The sequence below is a fragment of the Drosophila ananassae genome, chromosome 2L (genome assembly GCF_017639315.1).
Source record: "Drosophila ananassae strain 14024-0371.13 chromosome 2L, ASM1763931v2, whole genome shotgun sequence".
Classification (NCBI taxonomy): Eukaryota; Metazoa; Arthropoda; class Insecta; order Diptera; family Drosophilidae; genus Drosophila; species Drosophila ananassae.
The window spans coordinates 10,892,758-10,911,287 of record NC_057927.1 but is presented as its reverse complement, the minus strand read 5'-3'; the positions used below and the strand labels follow the sequence as shown (position 1 = coordinate 10,911,287).

Here is an 18,530-nt window from a genome sequence, read left to right as displayed (position 1 = left end):
GGTTACAGGTAATGAAGGTGGCAAGACTGGCAAGAGTTGGCCGTTGTCCTGGCATCCTGGGCTCTCCTATTTTTAGCCTTCTGCCGACAGGGTGCTTACGCTAATGTTGTTGCTTGTTGGTTCAAGATTTTCGGTTATGTCATCGCTTCAGTTGTTTTTTGTTTTTGGGGGCTATGGGATGGAGGTTATGAAACACTTGAGAGTGGTTGGAGTGGGTAGAGTGTCGGCAGGATAAGGAAAATAAAAAACACATCGATATTTTCGAGCATTTAACAAGTGCTCGGGACAGGCAAAGTTTGCAGCCTCCTCCTTGCCATGACAAATGCCCCACAAATGTTTTTCGAATGAACTTTGGTTTTATTTCGGTTCCTTTTGTTTGCGTCGCCAAGTTGTTCGGCTGGTTTTTGGGTGAATTCTCCGGATGATGCTCCACAAGTGCCACCCCCTTGGTGGAGGGGGCGACACCGTTGTTTACCGCTCAGCGGAAAAGGAGCCGATCAATTAATGTTATCCAAGTAGGGTTCTGGCTCAATTAGAGTCTTAAAACTCCATTTAGAGGATGCTCAGCTGAGGCTTCTCCCGTGGGATATAGCTGGATAGGCGGGGGCTGGGCAATGGCGGGTATGTCGCGGGTATGGATGAGGGGGGCGGTATGATGTGGCTACAATAAAATATTCATGGAAGGAGAATCAGCGGCAGCTCTCCGTATTTATGGTTATTTTCCGCACCAAACACAACTTTGCTTTCTAACCAACCGTATACTGTGTATACTCTGGTTTGGTTTGGGGTTTTTCTTGGCTTTTTTAGCATTTCTGGTTTTTTCCCCCCGAATTCGACGACTGACTGGATCCTGGTTAAATTTATAAATACATACCAGTACACATATCCGTGGGACGTAGAAAGTGGGAAGTGGAAAGTGGGGCGTGGGAGTAGAGTTGAGTCGAGTACAGTTCAGTACAGCGTGTACGGTGGTCCGTACGGGGTTCGGTTGTGAATTCAATTTTGAGACTGATCAATAATTCACGGTCCACATGCACAAACACTAACCATTGTTTCTCGCATCCTTTGGCATCCTGTCACACCGAGAATCCTGCTCATTGCTGGAACGGCACCTTAAACTTAAATAAGAAAACAATCTCTCGGGGAGGCGGAAGTACTGGGAATTGTCTTTTCGATTTGTCTATTTATTTGTTAGCTTTCAAAAAATGCTGTTCATACACGTATAACTATTAATATATATGCAGATTATGCGGATTATGTATATATGATATTACAAGTCAAAGCCCAGACCGGGCGAGAGATGATGGATGCGTGGATTCCGGGATTCCGGGATTCCGTGATGGAATGCCGTGATGCCATGTTTGCTTGCGACGACGGGTCGGAAACTCTCTCACCCGGCGGAGCATCTGTTTGACTTGTTGGGCTTGACATGTGAGCTGAAATTTAGAAGGATTGAGGCAAGTGACTGGGAGTGGAAGGAGCTGACGGCTACAGTACTCCTCCAGTATGTTGATGAGCCTTTCGTCTGACTTAATCTCTATGTCGTAGCATTGCTTGATTGCGTTTATGACTTCACACCAAGGATATCATGAAAGTGAATACGGGAGATGGGGATGTGGAGGGTCGTGTACATATTTAGAGTTTAAAGTAGATTGCTTCGTACAAACAACACGAATTTCTAGGCTACGAGTAGGGCTCCTAGGGTTAGCTAAGCTTTTTTGATGGCCTGAATAAATTACGCCTAAATTTTATGGCATTTTCTCTGCTCGTTAACACTCGCCCACTCGCATACTCGTCCATTCGCTCACATTCACAGTCGCTCCTTGTTACACTCGGGTTTACATTTATAAATATATTTTTATGCTCTTTAAGGCTAAGGGAAAACGCTTGAAGTCCAATCCGACTTCAACTATAAACTAAATCACAGTAACTGTTTTTTTTTTCCTTTTAACTGGCATTCCAATAAATCTGATTAAAGCTAACTATCGACTTAGTCCGCCCATTTGGGGTTCCACTGATTTCGGCTTTGATTCGCATATCCTCTATTAAGTATGTAAATCATTCCATCATATCGCTCTTATTTATGGCCTCGATAAAGATAGGGTATGCGAGTCTGGATATATATGGCACAATATTAGGGGCACTATGATAGGGGCGAGCCGCATCGTAAATTTGGCCCAAAGGAAAAGTTTCGGACAGGTGTCGGGGTCACCGAAAAGGTAAAGCGCCGCGCCAGAATATTAGAGTGTATGAGAAATGTGTGCAATTTCGGCGGGCCATATAAGCAAGTTTTCTCATCCATCTAACCTGTCTATGGCATTCGCTTGGCAAAAGCAACAGCGGTGCTACTGCTAAAACAGCACATGCCAGTGGCCGGGTCTGGGACGATGTTGCAAGTTGAGAGGCGCCGCCTGCCGAGCGGAAATTCGCACGGAAATTACTAAATCGATACGTGCGGCCGCGTATCAGATTTTTCCACGCGGGTTCCGCATGCAAATTCCGGTCTAAAAAAATGTCTTGAAGCAGCGGCGCCTGCAGTTGCATACATAAGCATCTGCTGCCAGTTGGTTTTCTTTAATTTAAACTTTCTTTCAAGATAATTTTTCCATATCTTTCTTTGCTTTTGAGAGTATTTGATTTTAAAATAGGCTCATCCTATCTCTTTTCCCCTACTCTTTATTAAATTAGATTATATATTAATCACCAGCTTATATTTGGAAGAAAGAAATTAAGTTAAGAGAAGTGACAGAAGCCTCCCAGTGCTCTTTCTTAAAGGCCAACCTCTAAGTTAGACCTCAAAATAAACAGTCTATAAATAGATAGAACCAGGTAATCAAATTATCCCACTCAAATGGCTTAAATTAAGGAACTGAAAGCGAAACCAGTGGAGTTGCCCCTTGGCGGGGCCAGTCGTCGTTTTAAACCACAAAATACGATCTAGAATTGGAAGCAAACCCTGACGATGAAATAAATTAACAAAGTAATTGGATAACAATTACACATGGATCAATGGAGGAATGGAGGAGGTGGACGTTGAGGTGCAATTAGAGACCACACCTCGCCTAAAGGTAATGAATAAGTTAATAATATGTTATGCACTTGCTATTTGTTCAGGGCTTGACGTGAGAGGGTGCGAGGTTGTGTGGGTGTTATAATCTAGGGGTTGCTGCTGCAAGGAGTTCGTCCTGCCCCTCTATCGCCGGATGGACATGGTGTTTGTGGGGAACTGTGGCTTCTGTCCGGCACTGAAGAATCGCTTGCAGGTGAGTCGCCAGAAGGCGGCTCGGAAATCAACACTGTAGAATGCGTAGATGAACGGATTGATGGCACTGTTGAACCAGCCGAGCCAGGTTAATGCCTTGGCCAGCATCTGGCTGGCCTGGTGCTCCGCCAGGAAGGGGGTGATCAAGTAGTTGACAAAGAACGGGAGCCAGCAGGCGATGAATCCTCCGACCACAATGCTCAGGGTCTGGGTCGTCTTGTTCTCCTTCTTGAGCGATGTAATCCGGTTCGACAGGGATTTGGTATTATTGCTGGTGGTGTTGACAGTGGTAGGGCCCGAGCTGACGACTCCACCTGTTCCCCCGCCCTGGTGCGGATGGTAGTGCGGATGGTGATGGCTCCTCCTATCACCGTGTGAGTGCCGGAAGCTGTGGGGCCGGACTCCGGGCTGTTGTGCCTGCCACTGGGCATCTAGAAGACTGGCTCCGGGTCCCGTGCCACTCGTCATTGTGGTAATGGTCGTCGAGGCCGTCGAAGTGCGCTTCAGCGAGGAGGGTCGTGTGAGTTCGTAGCACCCATTCTTGGCGCTAGAACTGCCGCCACCGGCCCCCGGTGAAGGCAATGCCAACAGGGACTGACAATGGGCCTCCCTGGTGGCGCCACCTCCGGCCGGGCCGCCCGGAGCACAAGTTTCGCTGTCGCTGAGCATCATGTCGTGCAGTTCCTTGGCTATCGTCTGGTTGGAGAAGGTGCGCGACGTGGCATGCCTCTGCCGCTGCTGCTGGGCTCCCGCCGAGCTGTGCAGCTCCTGCTCGGACAGCTCGTTCTCCACGTCCGCCGCCGTGTAGCGCTTGAATTTCTAGACACGCAAAGTGCACAAGGCGGTTAAGTCAATGCGGATGATAAATAACTAAAATGAAGTCAATGTGCGGCAAAAGTCGAGTGAAAGTGGATGGGGAAAGTCGAGGACTTGGGCATATTCAAGAGAGATGGCAAAGTCTTTAAAAAGTCTATTTTAAAACTTGAGGTTACTCTTTCTGTGTGTGTGTGCCAAGGTGTGCCACATTTTGAGCCTTACGCCTTGAAATAATGTATTCATTTGTTTTAACTTTATATCCAAAACCAATTAGTAGATCATACTTTAAGTTTGAAAAGTTTTCCTTGATTTAATTGTACTATTTAATTTTAAAGAATATTGGTACGCCTCTCCAAGGATGAGCTGCGATAATATGATTAGCTCCTGCAGAGCCTTGTATAAGTTTCTTCGACTCACAAGGAAATGTTGAATACACAATTTCAGAGAATTTAATTCAGTTAAAGTGAATTATAGGCTTATTTAAGTCTGCAACTTTGTAAGCCTGGCACTGTGTCCAGAATTTTAAGTACCCTTTAAATTCGTTAGACCCTATTTGAACAGAAAATGAGTATTGCCAGCAATTGACTTTGTTACTCCATTTTTCAAATCAGTTCTGTACATAAAAAATGAAATTAAGCTGATTTAGTTACCCAGGTGGACGGGGGGCGGCCAATCCCCGAATCGCATTAAACTTGATAGCTGAAAATTCAGGCTGGGAGCCATTAAAAGCCAAGGCCGTATTGTAAAAGTTGCAAAATGCTCGGTGGCCGGACAAACGGAAGTCCGACGACGCCATGCCAGGGTATAGAACAGTATGGATGGCATGGCATGGTATGGTATTTAAATCTGTGTAAGCTCCTGGCATTTGGCAATTATGAAACAAACGTGCCGCAGTTTGTTTCGTACGTGGAGTGGCCTTTAAGCCGGTGTGGGCCGGAATAGAGAATAGAGATGACTTTAGGGCAGAAACAGGAGCAGTACAGAGTAGTTGCTGTTGCAGCTGCAGTGGTTTCCGTATTTGAGCTTTATGTTGGTTTACTGAAACTACCTTTGGAGTGGGGTGGTGAGATGGGACCAGGTGAGATGAGAGGGTGGATGGGAAAGGCTACCCGGTGGCGGAGCTTACCTTGTTGTGAACACTTATGTCGGTCATATTGTCGTGCCTGGATGCAATGACACAGGAAATTCTTGCATACACATAAATCATTACTGCCATTGGTATGAAAAAGGAGCCCATGGCCGAGAAGATGACGTAGCCCTCGTTTTGGTTGTAGCGGCACTCCCGCAGGTCCCTCCGGCCCGGCTCGTACCTGCAGGAAACAGAAACACCAAGCACAAATACAATTAATTACAACCGACTCGACTAATGCAGGAAGTCGGCAATTATTTGCCTCCGCATTGTGGCAGCAGCGGCGGCAAAGACAATTGCCACCTAATTATATTCGTTTGTTCTGCGCCCGACTTGGTGACCCGTCAGAGTTCACAAATTTGCATGCACTCAACGCAAAATTCTATATAGTCCAGATGGTGAGGCATTTCTGGCCAAGCACTTTATAGCCGGGCGTAAAACATTTACAGACTATTGTACTTTTTCGTCCAAAGGAATCCAACATAACTGACAGCTAATTATCCTGGGAAGTCAGCTGTCAGGTCCTTGGAATTAGCCTGCACAAGACAAAAAGTACCAGCAACCAAGCTTGAAATTGCAATTAAAGCTACGACCTCATACAAAATAGGTATAAACAATATTTTAAACAATCAAACAAATAAACAATTTATTGATAAAATCAATAAACGTTTTGCTTGGTCTATTTTTGTGTATTATTTACTTTCTATTATTGTCCTACAAAATGTTATTGCCTTTTTCCAACACAATCCAAAGAGTTAAATGGCCTCATAATTTGAGTTCTTTGTTCGGTTTAATGTGAGGCCAAATAATGGTATATATCTCATATATATTTTTAATTCTTAAATAAATTCTAATTCCAGAATTTTTCAAGTGTACTTACCATCCCAAAATGGGTGGACAGGTGATGGCAAGGGCCAGAAGCCAGACGATTAGGATCATGATTAGAGCCAAGCGTTTGGAGCGCCGTTTACGGGAGTACGTGAGCGGCCTGGTCACGGCCAAGTATCTGTCGGATGAACGGGAAAGATTTACGTTGCGGCCGAATTCCCAGAACCGGAACCAGAGTATCACACTCACCTGTCCACACTGATGGCGCAGAGGCTGAGAATCGAGGCCGTGCAGAGGAGCACGTCGAGGGAGATCCAAATATCGCACAGCACCCACCCGAGTTGCCACGAGCCTGCAATCAAAATACCAAATTAAAAACTTTCACGAGCCGTAGCCAAAGCCGGAGCCGGAGCCGGAGCCGGAGCCGTAGCCGGAGTCGAGGCAAGGAGCAACTTAAAATTCCGGACCAAAGTCAATTTGATTAGCAACATTTTGCTTGGCTTTCAGCAAATGCCTCACCTAAGGCCAATTAAACAGGCCGTAGGATCACAAATTTTGGCAACGGCCCGGCCCTTTGCACATAAGCCACGTTAGTGGTTTCCAACGGTGTGGTCCACTCCCGACAACTGGACCTCCTCAACTTTTAACTCTTCGGCTCGGCATTGAAATTGTGGGCACTTTGTGCTGAGGCTGAGCACTTGCTCCCCGACTGCGGCCTGTCAACCGATTAATTTTTTAATCAAGTACCCCTCAATGGTCTCGGAGCGCCAAATGAAAAGTTGTTTTTGTGTTATGGAAAGGCCAGGAGCACGAGAGCGAGCTCATTAGGTTGGCCAGGATAAAGATTGCCTTTTGGGCAGCAGCACACACCCACTTTGGTTAGTTTCAATATAAGGATGCAATTCAGTTACTTTGTGTTGGCTCGACTTTACAAATTTTTAAGATATTTTTAGCCAACTTAATATGGCTGTAAATACTGAAATATTGGATAGGGATTTAAAATTTTTTGACTTTTTAATATTTGCTTTGCAAACTTTTATATAAAAAAGGTAAATATTTTACGTAACATCATCTGAACAACTTTTTTGTAAAATATAACTTTTTTAACAAAATAACAAAACAAACATACCGTGTTGTTGTTCTCGGGAAATTGTTAACTGGAAAAAAACCTTGGGGCAGTTATAATTAAGGTCGAGGTTCTTTGCAGGAAATTAAAGAGGGAAAACTTTTTCATATACCGTAATTCATTTTCATGAAAGAACTCAAAAATGTACTCTCAAAGGAGTGAGCCTGCCATTAACATATAGCGTTCTTTGTTGAAAAACCAAAGTGTATCAACTATTTTGTATAATTCGTCCCATTTTCGAAATGTCAGCGAAGCGGATGATTATGACAAACTTTTGACATGCCGCAGCCTTTAAAGAATGCCACAAAGTTAGGCTCGGGAATGTTGCCTTTTTCGGCTGTTCGTTTCCTATATTTTCTGGATTTTTTCGCCAACTGAGGAAGTTGCATAATGGCAGAGGCAAAAAAAATGAAAGAAATTCTTTCGGTTCAAAGAATACAAATCCATAAGGCGAGAGAGATACATACTCGCATATTCCACCTAGCAGCATTTACATAAATATGTGGGGCGTGGAATCCGCCTCTTCCTGACACGCCCCCGCCCACAGTTTTTGTTCCTGTTCGTGTTCCTATTTCAGTTCCCTCTGCTTTGTTATTTTACACTTGAAAAAAATTGTCTTGAAGTTTTTTTTGTGTAAGTTGGTCAACGATAAATAACTATTCAAAATTACATTGAAAATAACCAAAAAAAGGAAATGCCTTTACTAGCTTATTTTTGTTTTTCCTGAATATTTTTAAATTTTTAAAATGTAACTTTCAGAGAATTTGAATCCAAAAACAAATTATACAAGATAGTTTGTTCAAAAAAGAATTTCCAAAAACTAGAATACTTAGTTTTTAAAAATATTTATAGATATTTATAAATTTGCCTGAAGAAATACTCTTGTTGATAATTTTCTCTTTTCTTTGATTTCAAATTCTGGCCTGAAATTCTTCTGAAAAACACTCTTTAAACAAAAACAATCTGATGTTTCTAGTGTAGCCTGCAGGGTGTTGGGCGAAAAGCTTTTGTTGGCAATTTTTTGAGGGATTTACCGGAATGGCATCTTCATCTTCTAATCACGCGAAAAGCCGGCAAGCGCTGCCTACTTTCACGGAAGCACTTTAATGGCAAACCCGGGCGGAAGGACTCACCTATGAGGTGGACGGCTACGGCGGGGGGCATCACGAATATGCCGACGAGGAGGTCGGCCACCGCCAAACTCATCACGAAGCAGTTGGTAATGGTGCGCAGACGACGCGTGGTCAGAATGGCCAAAATCACCAGGGTGTTGCCAATGACGGTGACCACAATAAAGGTGGCGAAGACAGCGATCAGGCAGATGCCCTGCCAGGAGATCACCAGGTCGTAGAAGTGGGCCCATTCCGTGGCCGCCGCCGATTCGTTATAATAATTAAAGGTGGTCACGGACGGGCTAGGAGTGTCGGTGGGCGGCACTGTAGTCTCGTTTGTGCTTACGCCCTTCAGCCCACCGCCCCCAGTTCCATTTGCCGCGTCGAGTAGGTCCTCGTAAACGATGGATATGTTCTCCGGCTGTCCCAAGTTGCCGCCTGCGGCAAGCGAGGAGGCAGCCACATACATGAGCGACGGATAAATGGCGCTTAAATTATTCAGCTGCAGGTTGACAGCCATGGATCGGCCTGTTGGGTACGCACTTGTGGTCCGGTCTGGCCGCTCTAAGCCCTGTTCGGGGATCGGGGGACATATCCCAGAAACTGGGGCTGGTCCTGGCTCTGGCTGAGGTCCTGGCAATGGCACGGGCTCGGCCCAACTGTTGTCATTGTATCGAATGGCTGTTTGATGTCCTGGCTTCTCGTTCGGTCGGCTGCAATCAAGCAAAAGTGTGGCATTTGGTGAGAATTTAAGGACACTAAGAAAAGAGTTTTTTCAAAAAAAGTTCTTCTAAAAAATCCTTAAAAAGATATACTAGTTTTAAGATACAACTTGTTTGTATATGCTTCCTTTATAAAATAAAATATTTGTTTGTTCATAAAAAGGTTTATTTACTTTTTCAGGATATATTGTTTACTTTGGGTTGAAAGGATCTGTGGGATTTTATGACAAAACTTCCTGCCTGTTTGCAACAAAATTTACAAGTTTAAATGAGAATAAAAAGAGTGAATAAAGTGTATACTCTTGAAGTAAATATTTATATCTTTTAATTGATTGCCCAGAATGATTTACTTTATTGATAACATTAAAACACTCATTCACATGTTGCCAGGCTATTAGTTCAAATATTCAAATAAATGCAAAAAATATATACACAAATTTAGAAGCGTTATTCGCAAAACAAAATTCTTTCTATTTATTTTATTTTAGGTACTAATAACAATAAATTTACAAGAATTTCTGTTCTACAATGTAGTAACAGCACACAATTGCAGCTGCGGAAATTGTATTGTAATTTAGTTATTAGGAATTCCAAACATGAATTTCTTTGTTTCAAAAAGGCAATCGGAAAAGTTATATTTATTGTAAAGAAACTTTTTGGCCAATTACAGGTTGTTTCTTGTTGGATTTCATGTACTGTAATGTATTTTAAAAGAAAGATTCAAGGATAATTGAATTATAATCTAAAGAGATGCCTCAAGTTTCAATGTGAAATAGAAAATTGAAGGAACTTTTCTTGACAAATGTGAGTTTCCTTCGAAAAAACGACTTTCCTTCACTTGTGACTTACGTTTCTTTTGTTGAATTAAAAGTTGATTTTAAACTCGATTTTTTTCTGTGTGCCTGCAATAGGTTTCAGATTATTTAGAGTCTCCACTTGCCGATGCCTAGATGCCTAGGGTGTCTGGGGGATACCCCTTTACAGCACGATTGTCATCCATCTACGAAATGGCCAATTTATCACCGAACTTTTCCACTATTCCGCGACCCTCCACGTGCACTCCGACGATAAGATTGATAATCGACAAGCGCTTTATTAGATTTCCGCACAAATTATGTATATGGCTCGGCTACTCGGCTATGGCCATTCGACTATGGCTATGGGAACGGCAGAAAAATACGCCGGAATTGCGACGTCCCCCACGGCGGATGAGTGTTGACTGAGAGCGGCGACTGAACGAGGCAGACCAAATGGCAAAACACCAAGCTGGGCTGCCAGTTCGACACTTCTTGCCACTTCTGTTGACAATAATTTGGCATTAAGTATTATTTATTTAGCCGCCGATAGTGCGGGCCAGCCGTTTGCGATTCCTTTCTTGGTTCCCCGGGAATACGAGTATACGGGTGTACGGGTGTACGGGAGTGTGTGAGTGCGATAAGCAAATTAAAAGCGATATCGCAATAGACAAGGTGGCGGTGGTGGGCAAGGCACCGAAAAGCGAAATACCAAAGTTAAATCAGCGTCGGAATCCGAAATGAATCCGAATCAGAATCATCTACGTCAACCCGCAGGCAAATGAATTTTTAGCGAAAAAAGAAGGAATTATGTAGCAACGAAATTTGCATATTATAATAAAAAGGAGGGAGGAACGCAAGCATAATGCTATGAGGACGGATATGAGAAAGTTCCGAATGATATGTTTTACATGCCAGGCTTTAAATATTCAACCAGAAACTATTTAAAATGGGTATTTCCCTTTAAAAGTTTACTTCTTGGCCATTATTTAATTTCAGCCAAAAATATTTTTTATCTACTTATTTGCTTTGACGTTTCTGTTTATTTTAATCGTGAGCTTTTCCATTAGAGCAATGCTAAGTGAGTATTTACTTTTGATTTACATTTAAGCTATTTAAACAAACAAATTATCAAGTCAAAAGCAAAATCTCACAACCTATATTTATTTTACCAAGCTTCTAAGTACCTTCATATGCTTACCACTTTTGAAAACTGTTCATCAAAAAGTGTTTTGATATAACTAACTTGAAAACTATTGGCTTGTTTTCTCAAAAGTACTCCCTAAAGCATAGAGAAAGCTACCAAAATTAAATGGTAAAAATATGTAACTTTTTACAAGAAGAAGGAGACATGCTTTAGTGAAATTTCTTAAATGGAAAAACTCTGTTTGTTTGTCTTTGCCTCTTCAAGTGGCTTCAATAATAAACTAACTAGTTATTATAAATTGATTTTTGCAGTTAGGGTATACGGTGGTTCGTTAACCCTTTCCTGTATTCATATTCTACACACTGACGCGAAAAAGTCATAAAAGACCTTATCGCTCACATGATAGCAATCTGGCTGGAGGCGAAGTGCTTGGAAGGGAACTTTTACTTTTTTATGCTCTGGGTTATGTGTAAATATTTGCCCCAATGCCTAGTGACGTACTCAAAAAAGGTAAAAACTGATTAATTAGATACGATGCAAAGCCCACAGCAGTCAGTCAGGGTTAAAGTATTGATCGAGCTCGGTGCTAGGTGTTCGGTGTTCGGTTGAATGTGTCACCCGTTTCGATAAAATTATGGCATTCTACGGCCACAATTTTTGTCATTTCTTATATACACACTTACGGAATCTAGAGTGTCCAATTGGTAGCGGTAGAAATCAAGTGTATAGTACACTGAAGGGGCTTTAGAACGAAAATAGATTTATGAACTCATTCCGCCGTATGTGGTCGGGATTCCGGCCAGTGGCTTTGGGGCCGCGATCAGAGGGTGCGGGAAAGCCTTTGTCTGTGATAAGACCTGGCGTTTTTATGAGCACTTTGATTGATAATCTAATTCGCAACTCAATTGCAAACTTGGCACGAACGCAGCCCCCCTAATCTCGGGTCTTGGGTCTTTGGCCGTTGGCCCTTGCCCGTTGCCATTTTTGTTCCTATTTCCATGACAATGGCCGCAATCAGGCCGAAAGCTTTACCCTTTCGGCCGTGGAGGCTAGGGGCTGTCTTGGATAAACTATTTCTTCAAAGGCTGCAAATTGAGTTGCCAAATCCAATTACTTGTGCGGATTGGCACTTTGTGTTTTGGGCCATCCCCCAAAATCCAAAATTATGACATCAATTAGAAATTGATGCCGAAGTGGAAAATCTTGATTGACTTTGGCCCGATCGGGGCGTCCGATTTTTGGTCCATACATATGCTATTTCCGGCACTCATCTCCGGCACTGGATCCACTGGACGTCCATGGAAGATTTATTTCACACTGAAAGTTCACAGGCCGGGCCAGCAGTAGCAAATAAACAATAGTGGTCGAGAGCTCTCTGTATACATATTTACATATGCTGGCTCTTCGCATTGCACATATTTTTAAAGAGATGTTCCAGCGTTTGCTTGACAGCTGGCGGCCTTCACCTTATTCCGTTTTAATTGACCAAGCCCCCCCATTTCATTTGGGATATTAGGCGAGATGTCCGAAATTCCGACTGTCTCGGCCAGAAGGGCATTTTAAGTGTTGCGATTGCAAGGCCAGCTGAAATGACTTTAGCAAGAAATAGTTTTTGCCAGTTTTGGGATGCTTGGATTCTTTTTTGCGACTCTGGCACCTACGCAAAGGGAAAAAACTGCTGAATTCCGTCAAAGTGTTTTTTTTTTTCCATGGCATCCCATCCGTAGCAGCACCCTGCTTTCCGGCACAGCTTCCGCAATTGTTTGGCTGAGCGTTTGTTGCAATTTGCGGCCAACATGGCGTATGTGTAATGTGCAACTCTGGAATAATATATCATTTGCATTCGACGGGGGGGCGTGTGCCTGTCTGTTTGTAGGGTCTGTTTGTGTGCGACAGGAAGCCTGTCTCTGACGTCAATGTCAGTGACAAACAGTCGCACAATCAACCTCTATAAGTAACTATTTATTGAAACTGTCAGACACTTATTTGTCCTCTTTATTTGGCAGTCGAATCGGAGCGGAGGTGTTTAGCGTGAAAGCATTTGTCCATTACCCGCTCCTGATCTATGCAAATGTCACCCCGCAGGAGAAGGGATGGGAATGGCCTCGGCCGGAGAGAAGGGTCCTTCTGCAGGAGGGCACTCCTGAAGAGGGTCCTCATAGCACTGTTTACTTACTTAATGCAATAGCTTTTCTGCAGGGTCCTTCTCCTACTGCTCTCCTTTCACATCAAAATATTTCGCATTGTTTTATTGACACAGAAAGTTGTTATTATTTATACTACTTGTAATTTTATTATTGTTGTTTTTTTTTGTTTGTTTGTTACTTTTATTTAGCGAGCCACTGAACCACTGGAAGCACTAAAGTGGGCCAGGACCCTGTTTAATGTGCAACTTTGTCAAGGGTCGAGGGTCGAGTGCACTTTTATGGCAGCAGCTGAACAGAAGAAACTGTTTGCAATTGAATCACTGTTTATTATTATTATTTGATTGTATTTTTAGCGATGTGACGAACCGCACTCGGCGCCCTCAAATTCAAATTTACGTTATCGGCCGAACAGGTAAGCCGCCGGCTGATCAATCGCTCTTCGATTCAGGTTAGGTTTTCTGTTTTTGTTTCGGGATTTCAATTAATTAGAGACCTCAATGGATGGCTCTACGATGCGACCGCTTCGGTTGAGCGCCTGAGGAAAACTGACAACCAACTCGGATTCTGAATCGAAATGTGAATCGGACTCGGATGCGTCCGGAGAATCGTGCCTGTCGTTCGGCCGTATAAATAGTAGGTAAGTAGTATCCCAGTCCGCCTGGCTTCCAACGAATTGTGGATCCCAAGTTTCCGTGCGGGCAGCAAACACGCGACTTTTGAACCGAGCGCGGGCGGTAATCCTGGCAGAGGCCCACACCGTATTTAAACAATTGTGCAAACAATTCGCAAAAATTTGAATATTCAAACTGCTCGTGCCAGAGCGAAGCCCAGTTAATACCAAGAACGGTGTTTAATTAAGCTGACTGGTAGGGACTAGAATTCGAGGGAAAGGAGAAGACTCCACGTCCGATAAGAGAACTGCGTATCCCCCGGGTCCAGCCGATGGATTTTACGAGAATTTCTAAATGAAAACATAAACGCTTTCGCGGGTACTCAGGAAATCTAAATTAAGACTTTTATGGGAGCCTTGTAGACAAACGAGCAGATATAGCAGATATAGCCATACCGGCCATACAGCAAAACGTGCACAAACGGTACTGGCTCTATCTATCTATAAGAATATGATTATAGCGCTGTGGTCGTGTGTGTTGGGGGGCTTTTGTTTGAACATTTTATAACTTGCAGATGCGTCTCCGCGCGAATATCGCAAATGCTATTACTACACACGCTCATAATGAATAGTGTCAACAGCTGCTAACAGCGCTTATTCTCACCGCCAAAAGGTTAATTTTGGTTTATTCGATTGCCATCCACAATCCACAGGTTCACTGGCCAAGGTGAATGCGTTCCCGTTCCCACTGATTTCTCACCCACACGGCCTATGGATTGTAAACAAAGACATGCGCCCTGATAACGGAACACTTGCAATAACGGCACCTAAGCCGGAGTTTCGGCGGAACGTGTGGTAATGAAACGCATTAAGCGCCAATTTTTGCCTTTCAAACTAAGACTATATCTTAAAAACCCATTCAAAATTCCTACCATTCTCGTAACAAAGCCGCAAACTTTAAATGTATTTTTAAGCCATTAATTGCTAATCATATAATAAAAACAATCATTATTTTTTTATTTGGGAAACAGCTTGGGTGCTTTAAAAAAAAATAACTCATACGACATGTGTCCATTTTTTATTTCTCTACAACTGTTTTTTGGCCATCTAATGGCTATTGCTACTTATGAATATATGTATTATAAATATCAATAAAATTATAATAACTTGATAATAAAAAGGTTAATACTTTCAAAGACACACAGGTCGTATGAGTGATATCTGTTAATTAAATAAAGTTAGGACATATTAGGATAAATTTTTCACTTTTATATACAAAAGCAGGTACATTTATTAAGATTTTACCATTTTATTTAATTTAGCATAATAATGTACATACAACATAAAATACTATCGTCCAAAATAATATATAAAATAAACTATACCAACCAAAATGGTCTCTCCGCCAAGCATCCATCAGATTTCATTGTATATTTTACGGGATAGGTTCTTAGCTCGAGATCACCCCTAAAACCAGTGCATAATTTTGGGCCGTAATGTAGCAACTGAGTTAACCAGACGGCTTCGGGCCACCTGCAAGCTCCTTAGCAGATTGAATTCCGGCCACCGACCAGTGGTTAGTCCCAAACATCACTTAGATTGATTAAATGCGAGAAATCTGTGCGGTTCGGGTACGTGACTCTGCGAAATGACCGACCATAATTGGTGGCTATGCTAAAGGCGTTCATCCCAAAAGGGTAGAGGACTTGGCAACGAAACACCATAGAAATAAAAATTGTTTCTAGTGGTGGACAAAGTTTCGCAACATCATTTAATTATCAAATGCATGTACATAAGTGAGTTTTTGCAGTGACAGGAAGGTCGTCACCCGCTTCCGGGATCTCCACTCACCCACCAGTCATGTCGCATATCCCCGGCCAACTTCAAGGACGGAATAGAAAACTTAGTCCCAAGTCCCATCGCAAGTTGATAGAGAAAAACTTTCCATTTCTATGCACCCGACTTGGCAATAGCAAAGGCAATGCCAATGCTAAATTGAGTTTAACAATTTGTCTTAGCGGCACTTGCAGTGGATTCAGTAATTGCCTGACAAATCGCTTCCCCCCGCTTATTGTGTGGCACATGCCACACACCCACACTCCCACCCAAGTACACTGTACTCTGGAGGCGCGTACGCAGGACACGACAATTTGTCGCCAAATGTCCTGGCAGCATGTGTTCGCCATCGTCATAAACTTTTAATTTCGCTCGCATAATTACTCCGGGGAAAATGGCGGACAGGAAGCCCTATCCCATCTTTGATCGCATGGCCATATCCACTTGGATTCGCAATCGCACACGTGTCGAAAACTAGTTCATAAATATGACATAATAATATTTTGAAATTCTTTTTGTTTATAACTAAAAATAGTATCTATTAAGACAAGCAATGATCAAGTTTGATGACTAAGTTTCTTTCAAAATAAAAATAATATCAATCATCCAGGAATGTAATTTTTTTCGGTGGACCTTCCGTCTGCCAAAGTTGCTTTTAATTGCTAGGTGAACGAACCCGCTGGGTCCCTAATGCATTGGCCCGGCCGCTTAGAGACACCAAAGGCCAGAAGCTATTAATAATTTTCAATCAATAAGTGTAATATTATTCGCGTCAACTGGATCAGGGACCCGACAAGGATGCGGCGGAATGGGCCACAGACAGTGAGAGTATACTCCGATTACGGTTGCCAGGCATACAAAGTATATATGTATACAAAAGGCATACAAAATATAAATGTATATATAATTTATATGTGTATATATTTTAAATTTGATTCTCGAGCACCCTCCACGTTTGCCATCTTCTTTTCAATTTATTGTTCTCTTGGAGAGTTGCATCCTCTTTCATCCTCCCAGACCATGGCATTCCGGTCTGGACCTTCCCGTTCCCGGTCCTGCCATTGTCCGTTAAGGAGATTTCGGCTTACATTGCGTGTTGTGGGGGAATTGTGAAAAAATCAGGGACAATGGACCCGAGCCTTTGAAGGCGGCTTAGCTCGGCCCGAGAGCATGCAAATAGTTGAAAATACGAAGGCCAACCCAACCCCCTGCTGGGGCATTAATTGGTTAATCAAGTTTACAACTGCCAAAATATCCACTGATGCCACCGAAACGCTGAAAATGGCAATTTGGTCTCTGTGTGTGCGGAAGCCCCGAGAACAAATGACTCTACAGGACATAGGACCGGAGGACTGTGTCCTCCACTGCCACCGACCGCAAAAGCCGCACAAACACTAAATGCGCTGACCACGGGAAAACACAGAAAACTGAAATCATTATTGGAAATTACGAGGTGGCCACCGGAAGTGTACGGAAAAAGCACGGGCCGCCGGGGTGGATGGACACAAATGCACGGAGAGATTTATGTACATATGAACTGAGATAACCTACAAGTATTTGGAGAATCCCACAAAACTCATAGCAAAGCATTTCATACTAGGTTTTAAGTGAAACTAAAACGTAAATACTCTGTGGAATATTGGGAAAATTAAATTTTAGAAAAGTTGATGTACCCGGAACGGATAGTGTAAATCTAATTGTAGTCTCAAAAAGTTTTTAGTGGAGGCAGGATGTGCTCTCGCCTCTATAAAAAACAACCCACACGAACTTTTTTTGTCATACGTCTTTGTTATTAATAGACACAGGATGTTAGGTAGGAACTTGTTCCATAAAAAAATAATGGAATTGAACTCATATTATTATGGCAAAGATTTTACAGTGAAGTACGGAATGCGCTTCCCTTTTTTCCAGGCTTAGAAAAACAAACAACAAAGGGAATGTCAATATTTATTTATCATATTCGCTTGTTTATTTTATTGGCTGTTGTATGTTGTATGTGGCACACACCTGTGATTCCCTTTTTTAAAGCCCAGCAACGTTTAATTAAGGTCAATTCGATCGGGGACTTGTGGGGCATCGAACATTCGAAATTGAAATATTTTGTACTTGAGTGGCCTGAAATTCCTCCCAACTGCGAATGCTGCCATAAATAATGCCACACGAAGTTTTAAATGCAATAATGAAATTTATTAAGAACTTTGCGGAGTTAAAACACTGAAGACCAGCAGCTACGACCTTCGGTCGAGACAGACACAGTGGGCAGGATGCGTCCAGAGAGGGGCAGAGACGGCGGGCTGGCGGGAGTGGCTCAGTTAACAAGGCAGTGGAAGGAAAACCTGGCTGAAGTCCAGATACTCTTGCAAATCGGTAAGTCCTTAAGTTGACTGAAAGTTGAGCGAAAGTTTGCAACTTTTGCTCGGCAAAAGTTTTTCACGCCGATTCCGAGGCAGATGCCGGAGTAATGGATGTGGCGAGGCGGAACAGTTGACCATATGGAAGGGTATTATGGCAGCGTAATTTACGCAGCATGTTGCCACACACATGTGGCCAAGCGTGTCGGCAGGATGCGGGGCCAGGATGGAGATACCAATAAAGGCAAGGCCTCTGGCTTCTCCGTTCTTCTCTGGATTCGTATACTGGCTCCCTTCTTACCACCTCATCACCTGGAGCAGCCTGTAGAAGCCATTCCGCATCCGCATCCGTATCCGCATCCGCCAACAACTCCATGGCCAAGCCAAGCACTTACGTAAATGCCTTACGGCAAAAGTTTTCCCCTTTGTTGTTGTTCAGCTGTTTTAAAAGTCCCGAATAATTGAGTTTTACGCATAATTTGCTTGATTTTATTTTACTTACGCATGCCTCTGACCCGTCGCACCAGCCTTATCCCCTCAGGTAACTTTGACCCGAGTCGTGTGCAGTCACCACAAAGGTAAACAATAACAATCAATAGCCATTCCCTGACCTGTATCTGCTGGAATCCGCCCCCCCCATTATGGCCACA

The 18,530-nt window shown here is 43.0% G+C and overlaps 1 protein-coding gene across 3 annotated transcripts; it reads right to left on the bottom strand.

Moving 5' to 3' along the window:
• Positions 1–1,163: 1,163 nt before the first annotated feature.
• On the bottom strand, positions 1,164–13,619 carry LOC6500951 (5-hydroxytryptamine receptor 1A). Of its 3 annotated transcripts, XM_014911325.3 has the most exons (7): positions 13,113–13,619; positions 9,845–9,897; positions 8,295–8,986; positions 6,285–6,387; positions 6,088–6,213; positions 5,205–5,388; positions 1,164–4,081 (listed from the first exon to the last, which is right to left on the bottom strand). In XM_014911325.3, the coding sequence occupies exons 3-7, from the start codon at positions 8,791–8,793 to the stop codon at positions 3,194–3,196; spliced, it is 1,800 nt and encodes a 599-aa protein (XP_014766811.1). In that variant the 5' UTR covers positions 8,794–8,986; positions 9,845–9,897; positions 13,113–13,619; the 3' UTR covers positions 1,164–3,193. The 3 variants fall into 3 exon arrangements, with proteins under 3 accessions (XP_014766811.1, XP_014766812.1, XP_001954230.1); XM_014911326.3 differs by lacking the exon at positions 9,845–9,897; XM_001954194.4 differs by lacking the exons at positions 9,845–9,897; positions 13,113–13,619 and adding an exon at positions 11,620–11,804.
• Between the last annotated feature and the right edge of the window lie 4,911 nt (positions 13,620–18,530).